Raw genomic sequence first — 19,228 nt, 5'->3', positions numbered from 1 at the left:
GAAGGCTCAGGAGAGCAGGCAGTGATTTGCACCAGAGCCCATCCCATCCCCATCTCCCCTGTACTTGTGCTCAGCTCCTGCTCCCAGCGGAGGGTGCCAATGTCTGGGGAGCCCTGCTACCCAGCTCACCACATCACCTGGCTCCAGCAACGGCTCTGCCCCAGGTTCCCAATGGCCCCCCTGTCCACTCCTGCCTGCAGCATCATCCCTGGCTCCCACCGCTAGCACCAGCAGCTACCACCTTGGAGGACGTGGGGTGGAAAAGGGACTGGCAGAAGCCCTGAAACACTGTTCCAGCTCCTAAAAGAAGCACTGGGAGGTGTAGGGAGCATTCGGGCATGACACGAGCACGCCTATTACTAGGTGGAAGGGGGTGCGCCCTGGCAGATTTCTCTCTTTGTGTCTGTTGGGAAGTTCTGAGCAGCCCTGGGAGGAGGATAGTGCCAGAGCCGTGAATCCAAAGTAGTTGTAGGTTTGTCACTAGCCAACTGACACCGCTGCACGGTTGACTGCAGGGATCTGCTTTGTGATGGGAAATGGGGCTGCTTTTGTGTGGGGAGGGAGTGGGCGTCTGACAGCGCAGAGGTGAATCTGAAAACTCAGCCCTTTGAATGGCAAGACAAATTCAGCTGCACGAGGGACTGGGAGTTCCTGCTACTAGGTGTCAGAGCTCCCTGGCCTCTGCTGCTGGCTGACATGTGATGCTGGGGGCTGGACTCTGAAAGCACTGGCACCCCTGTCATGCGACAGGGAAAGTGAGGCATGAGGGAAACCGAGTCAAAACCAGGGCTAGAATTCCTAAGGCACTGCTGGAGTGGCTCTGCCCTCTGGTCTGTCTAGTCCAGGATCCTGACTCTGATGGTGGCCTGTACCTGATGCTTCAGTTCAGTGGGAGGGGCAAGATCCCCTGTACTGGGTATTATGGGATAACCTGCCTGCCCCCCGAGAGCTAGTGGCTGGTTTAAGCCCTGAAGCAGGAGGGTTAGCTCCTTTCCCAAGCACTCGGTTTGTTCTAAATCTGTATTATTGCCCCTCTGGCTGTTCTTGCTGGCCAGCCCTTTTTTAAATCCCACTAACCTCTTGGCTTCCAGGAAACCTAGTGGCAACGGGTTCCACAGGCTAATCAGGCCTTGTGTGCAGAAGTATTTCCTTCCTAGCCTCCTTAAACGTGCTACCCTTCTCTGTCATTGAATGTCCCCCAGCTTGCGGGTTGAGAAGCTCTTCCTGGCTCCAGTGAGCGGGCCTGGGCCACTAAAACTCACCTCTTCCCTTCAGTCCTTTTCCAGCGTGTGTATAGAAGGCTAGGACTGGCCCAGATCAAAGCCTGGGCTCCTAACTCCCATGCAGTTTGCAGGGGCGGAGGGAGGTGTTGGAGTCTCAAAGCAGCTCAAATACTGCAGACATTTTGTACATCTCTGTTATGAGCCCAACCGGAACCCCTGATCTAAACTGCCCTGTGCTGGGGGCTGCATTGCTCCGTGTTCTAGGCTGTGAACAGATACGTAATGAGAATTTCTGAATGAACGATTTATTCTCCGAGAATGTTACAAGTAATTTACAACAAGGGGCCAATGCCTTCTGCTTCTGTACTTGCTCTGCCCACGTTCCTTAGCCTCCCGGAGCCACGGCTGGGGCTGAAATCCAAGATCTAGCAACCAACCTATCAGCATTTCCCCTCATCCACCTAGTGCAGCCATGGTGTCATTTATTCAGGACCCCTCCCTCGTCAGAACCCAGCTCAGGGCTACACCCCACATCAGAGGGAAAAGCAGCCAGCTGTGCAGCCCAGCCCAGCCCCCACATGGAGCAACTCTCTGCGGTTCAGCGAGAAGGGGAGGAAGTCCCAAAGCAGGCAGTTGTAGGCTGAGTAAACTGGGATCTGCAACTAGCCAGCGAAGACCAGGCCTCGGGTTATACTCACCCCTACAAATGGCTTCTCAGGGCGCCGAGCAAGCCGGTGAAAAACAGAAATACAAATACCCAGAAACACAAAGGCTTGAAATACGAAGGGCCACAGGGTCTTAGGTTCTGCAAATCTAGGCGTGAATTAAAACAACAGCTACCTGGGTTTATGCTGAGCTATCCAGACTCACGTGGATACAAACCGCAGCCCCTGTGTGGGGCAGTCCGGGGCTGTATTCATGCTGCAGGGGCTTTGGCCGTTGGAGGGCACAGCACATCCTGCTCGTAGGCCCGTGCTTTGGTCAGAAATAAACCTGGAGTGAGGCCAGGACCGGAGGATCTAGGAATTCTGCAGGGGTTTGAGATGGGGGCTGGTTCCCGATTTTGCCCCCTGTTTATAATGGGCTGAACCAGAACTTTGGATCCAAATACTCCCGATCTTTACATTCAGATCCAAAATTCATGGCTGCAGCCCATGTCTAGTAAAACCAAATCAATAATGCAGGCAGGCAGTATGTACGTGGGGGTAAAGTCTATCTAGTCTTGCTCTCCTTTCTTCCTCACCCGTGGGCCCAGGACAACTGAAACTCCAGTCCCAGCATTAGCTGCCCTCGTCTCACCCCAGTTCTCACCTTCAGATGGCCCTTTGCTAAAGAGCCATTCCAAGGAGGGAGGGTACAGCTCTGCAAGCAGCCCTTAGCTCCCCGGGACTGTCGGTGACCCCAGCTAAGGACAAACAGGCCACCAAGCCAATGCTGCCCGAGGGGGCAACCTTTGATCCTTAGCTCTCTTAGACCTTAGACCTCTGGGGCAGGAGTTTCTCATTCTGGAGGCTTTGCCATCATTTAGGAGCCAATGGAGATGATTCTCTAATGCAGTCAATGAGCTGGACAAGGCCAGCATTCGAAGGGTTAAATAGCAAGAGCCCCTCTCTCTTTTCTGTGCAATGCTCAATGATCTACGAGCCCCCCGTGGAACCTGCAGCTGCAGTGCAGGGGCGCTGATATTGGCTGTGACACATTAGCTGGTGAGCAGAGCCCTGGCTGGTAGGACACTGGGCTGTTTGCTCCTTGCGATGTTATCCATAGCCAGGGTCTTTTTGAATCTTAAGTTCTTCACCTTCATGACTTCATGGGGCGGTGAGTTCCACAGTCATTGTGAGAAAAGGGATTTCCTTTTATCTGTTTTGAATTTCCCACCTTTCAGTTTCATTGAGTGTCGCCTCGTTTCTGTGTTATGAGACAGGGAGAACAGAAATTCCTCACTACCAGCTCTGGAGCACTGCTGCTGGATTGTTAACTGCCTGCTGTTTGTGGAATTGTATGGAATTTTTTTCCCCATCCAGTATCAGGACTTCCTCCAAGGCTGGACACAGGAACCCAAGCCCCACTGATGAGCTCAGAGAAGCAGTAGCACTCCAATTTTTATAGCTCTTCTGACAGTGCCACTGCCTTCAAAGAGGTGCTAGCGAACCCTCGGGAAAACAAGAGTGTCTGTTTCGGGATCTGTGATCCTGGGACTGGCTGCCTCACCACCGGGCTGCAGTGGTGGGAACCGAGCCATGTCAGAACATCTAGGCACAAAGTGGTGGCTGGTTTGATCACCTCCGTGCTGGCCCTCTCAGTCTCTGTGCGTCCTGGAGTTTCCCTCACCCCGATGTGCTCTGTGAGTGCCAGCGCTGGACATCGATGTAGATCGGATCTGGATTTTGAGCCCAGCCTCCCCAGTGCACGGGGCACATCTGTATATGGAGACGGGGGAGCCATGGAGATGGCGGGGGGGTCTACACCACACTGCAGTACAGCTCGTCCCCGTTGTCGCCCTTGCTCCATGGTGGTGGCTGCTGCTGCTTGGGCAGAGCCGTGTTGCTCGCCGCTGGGGGCTGTTTGCCTTCCTTGTGGTCCAGGGGCTGGGGCGTGGGCGGCAGGGGCTCCCTCGCCAGGCTGTAGCTGGCCGTGGCCATGTACAGGCTGTGGGGCGTCGGCTCCCCCCCACACTTGCACAGCCGCTTGAAGGCGGCCCGGAACTTCTGGGACATGAGGTTGTAGACGACGGGGTTGATGGCGCTGTTGGCGTAGACGCAGAGCCGGCAGAAGAGGATGAACCACGGGTTCAGGAAGGGGGTGTCCATGAAGGAGTTCACCAGCACCAGCGTCCGGTAGGGCATCCAGAGCAGGGCGAAAAGGATCACCACCACCGCCAGCATCTTGGTGACCTGCAGAGGGGACATGGTGGGGAGGCCCAACTGAGTCACTGGTGCCCTAGAGTGTCACCATGGGGACAGTTCCCCTCTCATGGAAACCAACTCCCAGACCCCAGTCTCACCACTCACCGCAGCTGAAGCACTGTCTGGGCAGGTCCCCATAGTCACAATCACCATGGTCAGGCCTGGAGCCACGTCACACCCTCTCCCACCTGGCCCGTGGCTATCAGGCCAGCAGGGCCTGTTGGCTCAAAGCTGGGAGGGCAGGGAAGGGTAGGGGTGGGATTCAATGTCCTCCCCTGGCTTTGTGTTGCCTGGGGATCTGCCGGAGCAGGGCCGTGGGCTTTGCACTGACTGCTCAGCACCTGGCTTGCTGTCTGCAACCGGAGCTCCTGCTTTCACAGAGCTGCGAGGGGGGAACGCAGCCAGGCATCCCTGGGCATCCCTGAATGTCCCCGTGCCAAGGCACGGGGGCCCTGCCTGAATCCGGCAGGCCAAGCAAGCTGCCTCCTCTGGTGTCCCACAGGTTTGCAGCAGGGAGGAATTATGCAGGGCTGGAAACTGACAGCCCCCCCGAGCATCCCTGGGAGCTCTCTGGAAGCAGCCCCCAGACAGTGACCAGAGGGCTGGGCTATAATCAGGGCTTGGCTAGGGGGTGGAGGGTTTCTCATTTACAATGAAGAAGCAGACCTGCCAGCTGCACCAGCACCATTGCTAGGACAGAGCAGCACTGCCTCCAGGATAGGCAGCTCTGGGACCGACCGGACTGGTTAAGAGCACTGGGGCGGGGAGTGGATTGGCTGAAGTGTCTCTTGATGCTGTGAGCTACCGAAATCAGCTGGACACAGGGAGGGCCAAGCAAAGGCTGGTTTTCTGTGGCTAGCTCCCAGACAGCCGCAGGTTCTACTCCCAGGGTAGCTCTGCAGGCGTTAGGGCAAGGGAGGGCAAACTACAGCCCGCAGGATTGCCAGCCCCGTGGAGCAGCCCTGGCCCCCATGCCGCTCCCTGAAGCAGCCACCACCACGTCCCTGAGGCTCCTGGGTAGGGGGGCAGAGGGTTCCACGTGCTGCCCTTGCCTGCAGGCACCACCCCCTGCAGCTCCCATTGGCCAGGAACGGGAACCACGGCCAATGGGAGCTTCGGGAGATGGTACCCACAGGTGAGGGCAGTGCACTCCCCCAAGGAGTCACTGCCGGACATGCTGGCCAGTTCCGGGAGCGGCGCAGGGACATGGCAGGTAGGGAGCCTGCCCTAGCCCCACTGCACACCACTGCCACCCCAGAGCTGCTGGAGGTAAGTGGCACCGGGCCAGAGCCAACACCCCAAACCCCTCCTGCACCCTGCCTTGAGCCCCCTGCCACACCCCTCCTGCACCCTGCCTTGAGCCCCCGCCACACCCCTCCTGCACCCTGCCTTGAGCCCCCTGCCACACCCCTCCTGCACCCTGCCTTGAGCCCCCGCCACACCCCTCCTGCACCCCAACCCTTTGCCCTGAGCCCCTTCCTGCAGCCCCCTGCTAGCCCAGCCCTGGGCTCTGCACCCCCCCCCCCCACAGCTTTGCCAAAGCCCCTCAGTCCTGACCCACAGCCCCCTGCTAGCCCAGCCCTGGGCTCCCCCCCCCAGCTTTGCCAATGCCCCTCAGTCCTGACCCACAGCCCCCTGCTAGCCCAGCCCTGGGCTCCCCCACCCCAGCTTTGCCAATGCCCCTCAGTCCTGACCCACAGCCCCCTGCTAGCCCAGCCCTGAGCTCCTCCATCTCTCCCACACATGTTTTGATAGTGCACTTGTGTCCTGATTTGTAAAAATCCTCCAATCATCCGCTTCTCTAGAATAAGTCTATGAGGTGCTGGTTTATTTCAGCCCTTTTTCGCAATATCCCCCATGGCCCTAATGTTATTGATGGGCTCCAGAAAGACAATCCCATCTCTGAGTGAATGACTGAATCCCTGTGGCACACCGGCCTGGATTCACTCACTATTCATTCGTCGGGCTCGAATAATTTCCTGTCGGCCGCAGTTAGGTTATCGGAGACGCGTGTCTCCCATTAGCAGTTTTGATGGCTTATTTATACTGAGTGGAGCCACAGGAGGGAGAGAGAGCAGAGCCCACGTGTGGGGTTCAAAACAGAACTGGATAAGTTCATGGAGGATAGAGACATTGATGGCTATTAGCCAGGACGGGCAGGGACAGCCCGCCATATTCTGCATTTCCCTGGCCTCTGACTGTCAGAAGCTGGGACTGGACGACAGAGGATGGATCACACGATTGTTGCCCTGTTCTGATCATTCCCTCTGAAGCACCTGGCATTGGTCACTGTTGGAAGACAGGACACTGGACTAGATGGACCATTGCTCTGAGCCAGAATGGCCATTCCTATGTGGAACATCTGTGTCTTCTACTGAGGTGGTGACAGCCCCTCCCCACAGTATGCTCCCCTAGTCCTGCCCACCTGGGTTACAAATTGGGTAGCTAGGCATTATTAACAGGAGCAGAAACTCAGGCTGGCCCTTGCATGCTGACTGTCCCCTGCTCATCTCTCTCTCTCTCTCTCTCTCACACTCACACACACACACACACACACACAAACACACACACTCACTCTCTCTCTCACCTTCCTCCTAAGTTTAAATGCAGAAAAGAAGCATTTGTGCAGTTGCCTCATTGGGCCCTTTGGCTCGACTGCCGTGGGCTGTCCCTGAAGGTGGTGGTGTTTGACCCAGGATTTCCTGGGAAGCTGTCCAAAGTCAGATTTACAGCCCCCTCCAGGCCACAGCAGCAGCACCAGGCCCAGAGGTAAGTTTCTTGCCAGTCTGCTGGCTCCAAGCAGAGTGCTCTGTGTGTGTGTGTGTGTGTGTGTGTGTGTGTGTGTGTGGGGCGAGCCCCCCCTAGGGTGTGGAGGAACATGCGGGGGGACATGGGGGGGCCAGGCCAGCCCCCATGGGTGAGAAGGGAGGGAGTGCCACCCAGCTCTGCTCCTAGCCCCAACTCCAGCTGCTGGCCCAACTGCCAGCCCATGTCTGGGGCTCTGCTCCCAGCCCCAGCTCTGGCCCCAGGCTCCTTACCTCTGAGCGGGAAGTAAAAAGTTTGAGGACCACTGCACTAGGACCCAGCAGTTCCCCAGAGCAAGGGATGCAACGGTTCCACTCCAGCCTCCTTCATCCCAGCACTTGCCATCTTCCCCTTTGGTCCCCCGACACTCTGACACTTGGCCACCTGCCTGTAATGTCCCCCTGGCTTAATACCCACACCTGTCTGCCTCCTGGTCCCTGGGCATCAGGGGTGGGGAAGGCTGAGCCATGGTGGCCTTAGGAGAATGCTGTCAGACAAAGTTACTTGCCCCCACCCCCTGTCCAGCCCCTCTGAGCCGATCACTGTCACCAGTGTAAAGCAAGATGTGCCCCCCCATGCCCAAGGCTCAGCATGCGGTGTGGGGCATGCACGTTGCCAGGGGAGTTAGACATTCCCTCCATGCAGGGCCCAGTATAAGGCTAATGCTTGTGGCTTAAGTAGGGCAGAGTTTGGCACCAGACTGGGAGGCCTTGTGCTCGGCTCCTCCCCCTGAGAGTCCAGCCAGACCAGTTCCTCCCTCCCGCACCCCCCCATGGCTGCTGTGCTCAGCTAGACCCTCGGGGTGGCTGGACATGTCCATCAGCATGAGGGCGCCTCCCAGCCATCTCAGCCTGGCAGCACTGGGCAGCTTCTTCCTTCTTTAAATAAAAACACTCAGGTCACCTTTCTGGGGGGCCACCACCCCACAGTTTGCTAGAGCATCGATTTTTGAATGCACACTGTCCGGTTTTCCCCAGGCAGCATTTACCAGGTGTGGGTCAGGAGGCCCTGCTGTGAACCTGCCTACACAAGTCGGGCACAGAACCACCGAGGGGATCTCCATACCTGCTTCCGGGAGGACAGAGCCCCTCTGGTCCTGGAGCGGCTGCTGGGCTTGCTCCCCTGTGTGTCCACTCCGTTCTTCTCCTTCCCGCTCCTCTCTCTCCAGGGCTCAGCGATGGCGTCAGCTTGGTCGGGGATGGGGCTGGCAAAGAGGATTCTCCCGATCAGCCCGTAGAGTATGGTGGCCACAAACAAGGGGGTGACAAAGAAGAGGGCAAAGTCGAGTAGGTAGATGGGTAGGTAGAGATTGCGGGAGACCTTGTAGCCACATTCCAGGTGCTGGCTCTTGTTGACATTGATGTCGACCAGGAAGAACCAGAGCATGCAGTAGATGGAGGTGCAGCTCCAAACGAAGGCAATGATGCGCTTGGCCCGGGATACCGTGCACATGGTGTGGGCGCGCATTGGGTGGCAAACGGCGATGTACCTGGGAACAGGAAGGATAGAGCCATGACACTGGCCGGGAGCAAAGAGCTAGGCAGGCAGGGTGGGGCAGAGATCGTTATTATACAGCCGTATCACCACCTCTGTTCAGATTTATCACAGAGATCAGCACATTAGGAGCCTCAGTGATATTATAATGAATCTTCCAGCCAGGAATAGATCAGTGTGATGAATCTGCCGAGGATGAAACTGCTGCTGCTATTCTGGATCCTGCTTGGGAGGCTACAGGGCAGCCACATGGGGAAGGTCTGAGGTAGTTGGGAGGATGGTTGGAGACCTGAAGAGTCAGTGATGGAGGCAGCTGTTTCTGATGGCAGCTCAGGGTGACTGAGCTGAGAATTCTGGAGCTGCACATGTGTCGCTGGGGCTCTCTCAGATTCAGAGTAAGAGGGCACCGTTCAGTGTCTAGTGACTGATTCCCCTTTGACCCGGGCTGGGAACAGCTAGAGTTGCTACCACTCACTGGTGGGTGAGCAGCCTCTGAGAGGCCGTGGTGAGCTGGGTCTAGTTAACATTAGAGCTAATTGATTCCCTTCCAGGGTGGCTCACCAGAGAGGCCAAGAACTGAATAGCCACCAGAGACAGAACTACTGTCACATCCCTAGAGGGGGTCTGTCTGCATGAGGGCGAGGGGCAGGGCGTGGCTAAGGGGAAGCTTGCCCTGCCCTGTGGGCAGAGGGATCTAGCCACCAGGGCTGCCAATCCAGCACCAAGAGCAAAGGGGCAGGCCGCGTCCTCTCCCACCTCTCCACGGTGAAGGCCGTGATGGAGCAGGAGGAGACGTTGATGCCCAGATACTGGAAGTAGGTTATCCCGAGGCAGCCGGCATGCCCATAGATCCACGTCCCTGCCAGGCTGTCCGAGATGTTGGGCAAGCCAGCAGCCACCAAGACCATCAGGTCGGCCACTGCCAGGCTAACTAGGTAGCAGTTGGTGGGCGTCTTCATCTCCCGGGTGGTGAGGACCACCAGCACCACCATGATGTTGCCCACGATCCCCACCCCGCAGATCACCAGCACCAGGAAGACCGAGATGGCTTTGTATTCGATCACGTCGAAGATGGCGTCACTGCTGGCCAGGGAGATGTTTGTGGGACTGTCGAACTTGCTGCTGTTCTCCATGGCTGCGGGCATGTTGGAGGTGGGAGCCAGTACCGCTGCCTTCCTACGTGCTTCCAGATGGTGCAGCTGTATAGAGAACTGGAAGGGGCAGGTCGGTGTCCCCAGATACCAAAGACACGGTCTTTGGCCTTTGGCCACAGCCAGATGCTCGGAGGCTTCGTCAGACTAAACTGGCTCAACTTCGCTTGCTGCAGGAAAAGCACAAAGAAGTAAAGTGAAGGATTATGCGCTTCATCCCCTGCAAACCACTTCTCCAGTTCCCCCACTCCTCCAAGGACTCAGCCCAGCAAACCCCCAAGAGCGACTGATTTCTCATTGGCTCTGCAAGCATTGACCCAGCCCCTGAGGAGGGCAACAAACTGTCTGCTGCCTGTCGTTCTTTACCCAGCATAGCCCTGTCCCATGAAGCGGGATAAGATCTGAAGCAGCAGGACTGGAAGGGTGTGGGCAACCCAGCAAAAACTGGAGGGGATGAGGGACTCTCAATCTGTATCCGGTGTTTGTGTCATAGTAGGAAGGGGACTGAAAGGGGGGGAAAGGAGGGCAGAGACATTTACACATTGAGTTTGGTACAATTTTTGTATCCAGTGCTTGTTGGGGGGTTACCCTGTTCCTCGGGGCTTGTGGGCGAGTGGTAGGAACATAGATGGTAAGGGATCTGGTCCATTGCAAAGTACTCCTGAACAGCTCATCTGCCGCTTTTCCTTCAAATCTCTTCAATCACCCTTCTTCCACTTCAGCTGCGGCTTTTCATTTGATTCCATCACAGGGACATGATGGGGCCTTTTTTATCAGTCAGAAAAAATCAACAGAGTTTGCTCGTTGAAGTTTTGCACCAGCAGAGTATCACCGAGGGCTTTGCTGGCCCCCTGTCGTTCCTTTTAGGTTTCATGTTTAGTCCCTGCTCCTCATGTGTGTCTTGTGTCATGTGTCACATTACAGTGTCTTTTCAGCTCAGGGCGGCCTGGTGTACACTAGCGGGTTAGGGCGACATAAGCTGCCTTGCGTCAACCTACCTGCAGAAGTGTCTTCACTGAAATTGGGCTCCCGCTGCTGTACATGCCTCTCTATGCCGATTTAGCAACCCCAGCTTCCCGAACAGCACAGAGACATGGTCGATGTAGTTAGCTCGACAGTGTCAGTGTAGATGCTGCACTGCTTATGTCGACCGCTATCGGCTTTCAGGCGCCTTCCCACAATGCCCCACATGGACAGTACAATGGACACAAGCGCTCCTGGTGAGGACATGCATCCCCGAAACAAGGAGCCACGTGCACACGCACCACACGATTTGATAATTGCGGTGGCCGTATGTAGGGTACATGTGGCCTCAAAAATAGCCAATCTTGCACGCTTGCCCCAGTAGATATATTCATTCTTCCTGATGTCTTTGTAATTATTATGTGCATGCTCTTTCTGAACCACTCTGAAAAAATATTAGAAAGTCTGGAAAACTAGGTAACACGATGCCTCACGAGACTGAGGACAGTTTCTGTATGACACGCGTTTACCCTTGTGAAAGCATGACTACTAGCAAAGAATGGCTACAAACCTCCATCATTAAATGAAGATTTCAAACATTCATTAAAATGTCCCTAAAAATTCAGATCAACTCTCTTATCCCCAGGAGCTGTTTTCACGTGGTCCCTTTCAAAGGCTGGGTTACTCTGAGGGCGGGGTTGAGAGTGTATGTGTGGGAGTGTGGTTTTTTTTATTCCTTTTTTGTAGTTTGCTAAATGTACAATGGAATAGGGTAGCTGAACCATTAACTTAAACTGGGCTCAGCGCTCCCGTTCTAGGCCATGTGCTCTCAGTTGGGCCAATTAAGAGGGTGGGACAGCACCAGCAAGCTACAAAAGGTCCGACAGGAGTCATACGGGACTGTACGAGCAGGAGATGAGAGAGGCGGTTCCTGGGAGAAGGCTGAAGGCAAGGAGTGTCAAGAGGGGTTTGCTGGCTGTCATCCCCAAATCAGACAGCCAGGGCTGAACAGATGAGTGGGGTTGCATCCTGGAAGGTAGGGCTGGGTTGGCTGTCCTGGCTGAAGTGATGGCAGAATACAGTGGGGTGGGGCGAGAACAAAGCTGGGTTTTAAGGACTATGTACACTAGGGTGATCAGGACTCTGTTGTGGGCCTCCTGTTATAACCTCTTTGCACTGATTTTGTTGTTAAACTGTATTGATGGACTAGAGAGGCTAAGCTTCCATGGAGTTACTGGGAACCCAAGAGGGAAACTGAGGCAGGGCAGCCCTACAGGGACACTCAGGAGGAGGCCATGTGTTTACATGCCAAATAAGTTGTTAATTCAAAATATTTACTGCTAAAGTATTTGATATACTATTTTAAGAACATTTTGTTTGCATCTACTGCCTCAAACACTAAAAGATAGTTTTCCCTAATATTCCATTCCTGCTTTTATTTGACTTATTAAATCCAAGTTTAATCAATTTAATTCATCTACATTCCAGACCTTAACCTCTGAAAGAGTTACAGGTTTCCAGAACAACAAAGGGCACAATTAGCGTGGAGAAAAGTGTAAGCAACTCTTTATATAAAAAGTAATTTAAACTGGACCTGCATTTTGTCTCATACGTGGATGTAGTAACCAATTTTAGGCTGTTAGATTTCTTTTTTTTCTTAGGCTCTGTGTTTTGCATAAAGTAATGCTGGGGATGGGGAGGGAACCAAGTATGAATTTGTGGGTGACACATATAAAACTAGTTTCAATGTATGTTTATGGTGGTTGAGCCCTAAAATTGTATACACATTGGCTTGAATGTATGTTTAATTTGTTTTGGGGAGCAGGGCAGAGTGGGGCTGGGGTGACTAGTGCTGTGCCTGTGGGTTTTATGATCTTCTAACTTTTATTTCTTTATCTGTCCTTCAAAAACTGTACAAAACTCAGAAGGCCTCTGCTACAACTTAAGCCAATAGAAGCTAATCTCAGATGGACATAGAAGGCTCTGCAGAAACATATTAGAGTAAATGGAATAAGGGAAATTGGTATAAAAGTTAGACGTGTCTTTCAGCTAGGATCACTCCGCCAGTTTTGAAAGACAAATGTGAAAGGAATTATGTAGGAAGAGGATATTTTATTCCTGGTCCAGAAATCAACAGATATAAGTTTAACTACTAAATGTATGTAGGTTTTGCAAAAAGTTTGATACATCTACATGCTCCTTTTGGAGAGTGGATCATGTTTCTTCAGATAACCACTACAACACAGAACAGAAAGTAGGGGGGCTGAGGAGGAGGGTGGCATATGCCAACCTTCTTATCCCTGTCCTTTAAACCTTAGAAAGCCTTGGCTTGTGTTTTAATATTTGTAAAGCTCCTCTGTAAATGAGAGGGGATTTTATACTATCCCCTGGAATCTACAACTTTCTTCATGTGTTACAGATGGTGAATATGTGAACTATATTTCCAGGTTCAGCTGGGGTTGCTTTTGCATGGTGGGCTATTCATTTAAGCAAAGCTCTGCTAAAATTAACAGGCCTCCTTTGAGCTAAAGCCAATCATGCTAATTTACAATAAATACAAAGAAATACATTACCTTGAGTAAATGGAATAAGGGAAGTAATAAAATTAGGCATGTATTCATCTAGGGTCTTTCTGCCAGTTTTCAAGGATAAATGTTATGTAGAAAGAGGTAATCTTTATTTCTGGTCCAGAAATAAAAACAAATCCGGCTAATTGCTAAATTTACGTAACTTTTTTGTGAAAAGTTCAGTAAAGGAATCTAAATGTATGCCCCTTGTGACTGGCATTTTAGCTCTAATTTACATTTTAAAATATGCTGTAGTGACTATTTCTATAGGCTGTAGATTTAGAAAAAACCTGCAGAGTGACTCGGGAAAATGTGATGCAATTTAATATTCTATGATGTGCGATTCTGCAAGACAGCCTGGGGTAAAAGAATGTTTTCTGATTGGCTGAGCCAATGAGGTGTGCTTTCTCCCAGGCTCCTGGAACAAGGTTTCCAGTTTCTGCCATTTCGCAAGTAACAGTCTGTGGGATGAGACGCTTATCTCTTCCTCCTGCCTTTTTTCCTTGGTAATGTCTGAAGCTTAAGGTGGCGGTGGAACAACTGTACTCTGTGTAGTGTAACTAACTCTATGGCTGTATTTTCCTCTCTGTGTCACTAATACTGTGACCTTTTGCAATTGTTTGATCAACTTTATTTAGAATTGTACTAGCTGTGATAAAGAAAATTCTAAAGATGCATGATATGTGTATTAATACTTCTCCTGTATTCCTGTCATTAATACTTTGTACAGTTATTTAATTACTTTAGTTAGAAATATACTAACTGCATTAAAAAAAATCTCTAAAAACTGAGAAAAATGCATGCTAACATATATATGTCCTAACACTTTTTATTCTGCTTTTACTAAGATCTTGTATATATTATTTAATGACTTTATTTAGAAATGCACTAATGGCATAAAACACATTTTCCTATAAAAATGCATAATTCTACATATGTATTAACTCGTTTCCTTTATTCCTGTCTCATGAAGACTTTGTCCAATTATTTAATGGCTATTTAGAAATGTACTAAATGCATACAATGTAACTGAGAAATGTCTGTTCTGTATAAAGACTTTATTCTGTCATCCCTAAAAAATTTAAATTATTATATAACTTTATTTAGAATTGTGCTGTTAACATGCATTCTTAGAAAAATTTTTACCACTATAGTCTTCTGTCCCTGAGACTTTTCGTACCCCTACTTACTAGACTTTATTTAGAATTGCACTTAATGGGGAACATACGTTTTCTTCAAATGAAGAAAAGGCATGGAAAACTCTATTAACTTACTTAATTCTAATGCTCCCAATAAGTTTAGATTAAATGGGAATTTTAAAGCGCTCTCTCTCTCCCCCCCCACACACCCCCAAAATGGCTGACAGCACCAAAAATGCATGTGTCCAAAAATTACAACTAGGGACGGCAAAAGGGGGCATGGAAAGTTGTCAGCGTATGTGATGAGAAAAGATATAGGGTTAAAACTACTGTGCTGACTATTCTCTGCTGCTCCCTTGTCCTCCTCCCTGCGCACACAGAGCAATAGGAGCTGGAGACAGAGGTGCCGGGGGGGCTGCCGCACCCCAAGGCTTGAGGTGGTTTCCAGGGGTTACGGTTTGGTTCAATGGCTCTCAGCCCCCGCACTGGGCACATTGTTCCCGTGCCCGTGCACAGTGCCACCTGCTGCATGTTCCCTGGTGTGGGAGCTTTCTGGGGCAGGGCCAGCCTTTGTCATGTGTCTGTGCAGTCCCTAGCCCAGTGCGGCCCTGGCTGCAATCACATTGGCCAAAATAATTCCTAGACAGAGCCCTGTGCTGGGCAGGAGGGAAGAGGGAGAGACTGTGCCAGTGCGGTTAGGGGTTGCAGGGAGGTTGTAATTACCGTGTCCCCAGCACAGGGAATTCACATGTCAAAGAACCCCAGCTCTGTGCCCCTCCTGGAAATGCCCAGTGAGCGCCCCCAGCCAGGACTTAATGTGTGACAAAAGAGATGCTGCAATACAAACAATTTTTTTACATTCATAACTGATATAGCAAGCCCGGAGGTGCCCAGGGGGCAGAACGGCCAGGCCTGGAGGTGCCCAGGGGCCAGAACGGCCAGGCCCGGAGGTGCCTGGGGCTTGGAACAGCCAGGCCTGGAGGTGCCTGGGGACCAGAACGGCCAGGCCCGGAGGTGCCCAGGTGCCCGGGGCTCAGAACTGCCAGGCAGATAGGTGCCCTGGGCTCTGAACCGCCAGGCCAATAGGTGCCCGGGGCTCAGCCTTGGCACAAATTAAGCCGTGCCCCAACCCCCCATTGGCTCTGCCCTGGAGGGCTCCATTAGGATTCGAGCCACGCGCAGCATCAGCACCACTGCTGGCTCTGTGTGTTCGCCTCCATCCAGCCCATATGCATCACCATAGTAACAGCTCCCCCCTGTCAGTCTCAGAGACTGGAGCAAATTACAAAATTGCTCTCCAGCCCTGGAGGCTCGGCCCCTCCTGCTGCCAGGGCGCAGACTCCCTCCATGCGGGACCCAGTTGTCCTGTTCCTTGCCTGGTACATTCAGCGGCTTCCCCGGCTCTCATGCTGCCCGGTGGGTGCAGTGCAAAGGGCTGGGGCCTAGGTAGCTCAGGGCAAGGGGCTCGCTCACTCTCTGGTTCACCTCTCTCTGGCAGGGCCAGGCTGGAGTTCAGCAAGGGCCTGATTCAACCACGTGCTGAGTACCACCAGCCGCCCGGAAGTCGAGGGGAGTTGGGAGCTTATAGCAAGATCAAGCCCGACATGCTCATGCATTAAGGGGTCTGAGCGGGGGCCAGTGGCTGGCTTGGGGGGGGGGGAAATTACCCATGAGAGGCTTTCTCCAGCTCATGGTCAGTCATGTCCATCAGTCTCTGAGCCCCCCGTCAACCACAGAAGTTAGAGCTGGGTTAGTTCACCAAGTCCAATACAGAATCCTCTTGCAGAGCACATCTCTTGGGGCTCCAGCTAGGCTGGCGGGGAGCCCACGCCATGATGCTCCCAGGGGGCATGTCACAGCACCCACTCCCCGCCCGAGCAAGCTACACCTGCAGCCCAGCATCTGAGCTGGGGCAAACAGACAGGTGGGAATGTAAAGGATCAGAGGCCGGACAAGAGGTGGTCAGTTCCTGCGTTTCACTGGGCAGCTGTGGTGGTTGTGTGTCGGGGGAGTTTGGTGATCTGGAAGCACACTCTGGTGATCTGGGTGCATGCTTTGGTGATCTGGAGGCATGCTCTGGTGGCACGCTCTGGTGATCTGGAGGCACTCTCTGGTGATCGAGCAGCACACTCTGGAGGCACGCTCTAATGATCTGGAGGCATGCTCTGGTTATCTAGGTGCACTCTCTGGTGATCGAGCAGCACGCTCTGGAGGCATGCTCTGGTGATCTGGATGCACTCTCTGGTGATCGAGCAGCACGCTCTGGAGGCACGCTCTGGTGATTGAGCAGCACGCTCTGGTGGCACGCTCTGGTGATCTGGTGGCACGCTCTGGTGATCTGGGTGCATGCTCTGGAGGCATGCTCTGGTGATCTGGGTGCACTCTCTGGTGATTGAGCAGCACGCTCTGGAGGCATGCTCTGGTGATCTGGGTGCACTCTCTGGTGATCGAGCAGCACGCTCTGGAGGCACGCTCTGGTGATCTGGGTGCACTCTCTGGTGATCGAGCAGCACGCTCTGGAGGCACGCTCTGGTGATCTGGGTGCACTCTCTGGTGATTGAGCGGCACGCTCTGGAGGCATGCTCTGGTGATCTGGGTGCACTCTCTGGTGATCTGGGTGCACGCTCTGGTGATCGAGCAGCACGCTCTGGAGGCACGCTCTGGTGATCTGGGTGCACGCTCTGGTGATCGAGCAGCACGCTCTGGAGGCATGCTCTGGTGATCTGGGTGCACGCTCTGGTGATCGAGCAGCACGCTCTGGAGGCACGCTCTGGTGATCTGGAGGCACGCTGTGGTGATCTGGGTGCACGCTCTGGTGATCTGGGTGCACTCTCTGGTGATCGAGCAGCACGCTCTGGAGGCACGCTCTGGTGATCTGGGTGCACTCTCTGGTGATCTGGGTGCACGCTCTGGTGATCGAGCAGCACGCTCTGGAGGCACGCTCTGGTGATCTGGGTGCACTCTCTGGTGATCGAGCAGCACGCTCTGGAGGCACGCTCTGGTGATCTGGGTGCACTCTCTGGTGATTGAGCGGCACGCTCTGGAGGCATGCTCTGGTGATCTGGGTGCACTCTCTGGTGATCTGGGTGCACGCTCTGGTGATCGAGCAGCACGCTCTGGAGGCACGCTCTGGTGATCTGGGTGCACGCTCTGGTGATCGAGCAGCACGCTCTGGAGGCATGCTCTGGTGATCTGGGTGCACGCTCTGGTGATCGAGCAGCACGCTCTGGAGGCACGCTCTGGTGATCTGGAGGCACGCTGTGGTGATCTGGGTGCACGCTCTGGTGATCTGGGTGCACTCTCTGGTGATCGAGCAGCACGCTCTGGAGGCACGCTCTGGTGATCTGGGTGCACTCTCTGGTGATCTGGGTGCACGCTCTGGTGATCTGGAGGCACGCGAACCAAACCGGTAATCCGCGTTCACACCGGTGTGGCTGAGCGCACGCTGCAGAACTAGCCCGCTCGCTGCTCCCCGTGGTCTCTCCCGCCAGCGCCCCGGTGACTCCCCGCCTACGCCTGCAGGTTGGCGCGGTGAGCTCCGCACAGGGGCCAGCGATCGCAGAGCAGAGCCCGGAGAGCCCCGCTGCCCGCTGCACCAGGGACGGGGCGGCCGGGGGCGATCTGCTGAGCGGGGTGGCTGGGCAAGGCGGCGCCCTGGGAACGGGACCGCGGCGCGTCAATTGCTTCGAAATTTCGCTTTGGATCCAACCCAAACCCCCGAGCGCCCGCGCTGTTCCCATGTCCCGCCCGGGCCTGGCAGCCCCGGAGTCTGCTCTGGTTTCCGTGATGATTGTGAACCGACTTGTGGCTATTTCCTAGGATTGTCTGACGCTCTGGAAGGGGGGTTTCAATCCCCCCCCAACCCCGAGGAACTGCAGAAGGCTCCGGTTGTTCTGGTCGGACCCGAAATGAACCCGAATCTCGACCTCCTGCCGACCGCGGAATCTGCCTCCCCCGCCCGGCTCTTCGCGGGAGCGAAGTTCTGGTCTCCACCACCTGGTTCCGCCCCAGCGGGCCGCCCGGGAGGGAGCCCGGCGGGGTCTCGCTGAAAACACCCCGGACGGCTGCAGTCCCCCGAAGGGAATGACCCAGCGAGCCAAGCCGCCCTGCCTTGTGACCGCTGCGCCAGGCGGAGGGGGGTTAAGGACCGGTCTGGTCCTGCCAGACGCCAGGCTGCAGCCCCCGGACAAGACACCGCCCCGGGGGATCCGGCGGACTCGATGGACACTCGGCCAGCCGGCAGCACCAGGTCACTTTCAAGCTGCTTCCCCACTTAGCAGCTGCCCTGGTCCCGCTCTGCTGCCCGAGGAGCCCTGCCTGGAATGACTTTGGTTCTTCCTCTCAAGTCGGATGCTAGACCCGCATTGACACTGCTGGCTCGCCTGGCTCTGTCCATCAGACACTCCCAGCCCCTGGCCATCCCTTCCCCCCTTTCCAGCTGCTCCAAAGCACCAAAGAAACTTCCCTGCAGAACTTACCTTCAAATGCATCTGCTTCCTCCTAGGGTCTCAGCTGGAGGAGAGCGGTCCCCTCACCCCAAGGCTGGCGCACCAGCCAAGGACCCAATCTCGCCTGTGTGGGGTGGTTCCTCTTGGTCTCTTCCCCGCCAGACAGCAGCCCATCTCCCTCCCTCTCCCACTTCTGCCTGGCTGGGGCCGCTTGCTCACAGATATAAGAGGGCTCCTCATCAGCTGATCTAGCTCCTCACTCTCTGGCTAACCTATGAGAGGAGAGACGAGTCCCCGCTGCCTTGCTGACAGCAAGAAAAAACCAGGAGTGGCTAGTGTGACTGAAGCCCATGAGGGCAACCCGCAGGTGCCCCCGGATGCTGGCCTTCCTGGGCCGGACTGAGGGCTTCATTCCCCATGCTTACCACAGGCCTGGTCCTCTGGGATCAGACCCCCACAGGCCAAGGCCTATCAAAGAGGGATGCAAGAATCACCCCAGACATCCCTCCCTGGTCACTAGCTCTGCGGGGTT

At 54.4% G+C, this 19,228-nt stretch overlaps 1 protein-coding gene across 1 annotated transcript; it reads right to left on the bottom strand.

The window, feature by feature from the left end:
• Positions 1–1,572: 1,572 nt before the first annotated feature.
• LOC127034106 (thyrotropin-releasing hormone receptor-like) lies at positions 1,573–18,857 on the bottom strand. Its single transcript, XM_050922614.1, has 4 exons — positions 18,727–18,857; positions 9,185–9,749; positions 8,000–8,423; positions 1,573–4,117 (listed from the first exon to the last, which is right to left on the bottom strand). The coding sequence occupies exons 2-4, from the start codon at positions 9,571–9,573 to the stop codon at positions 3,686–3,688; spliced, it is 1,245 nt and encodes a 414-aa protein (XP_050778571.1). The 5' UTR covers positions 9,574–9,749; positions 18,727–18,857; the 3' UTR covers positions 1,573–3,685.
• Between the last annotated feature and the right edge of the window lie 371 nt (positions 18,858–19,228).

Source organism: Gopherus flavomarginatus, chromosome 14 (assembly GCF_025201925.1).
Source record: "Gopherus flavomarginatus isolate rGopFla2 chromosome 14, rGopFla2.mat.asm, whole genome shotgun sequence".
NCBI classification, from domain to species: domain Eukaryota; kingdom Metazoa; phylum Chordata; order Testudines; family Testudinidae; genus Gopherus; species Gopherus flavomarginatus.
This window is presented reverse-complemented; position numbering and strand designations above follow the sequence as displayed.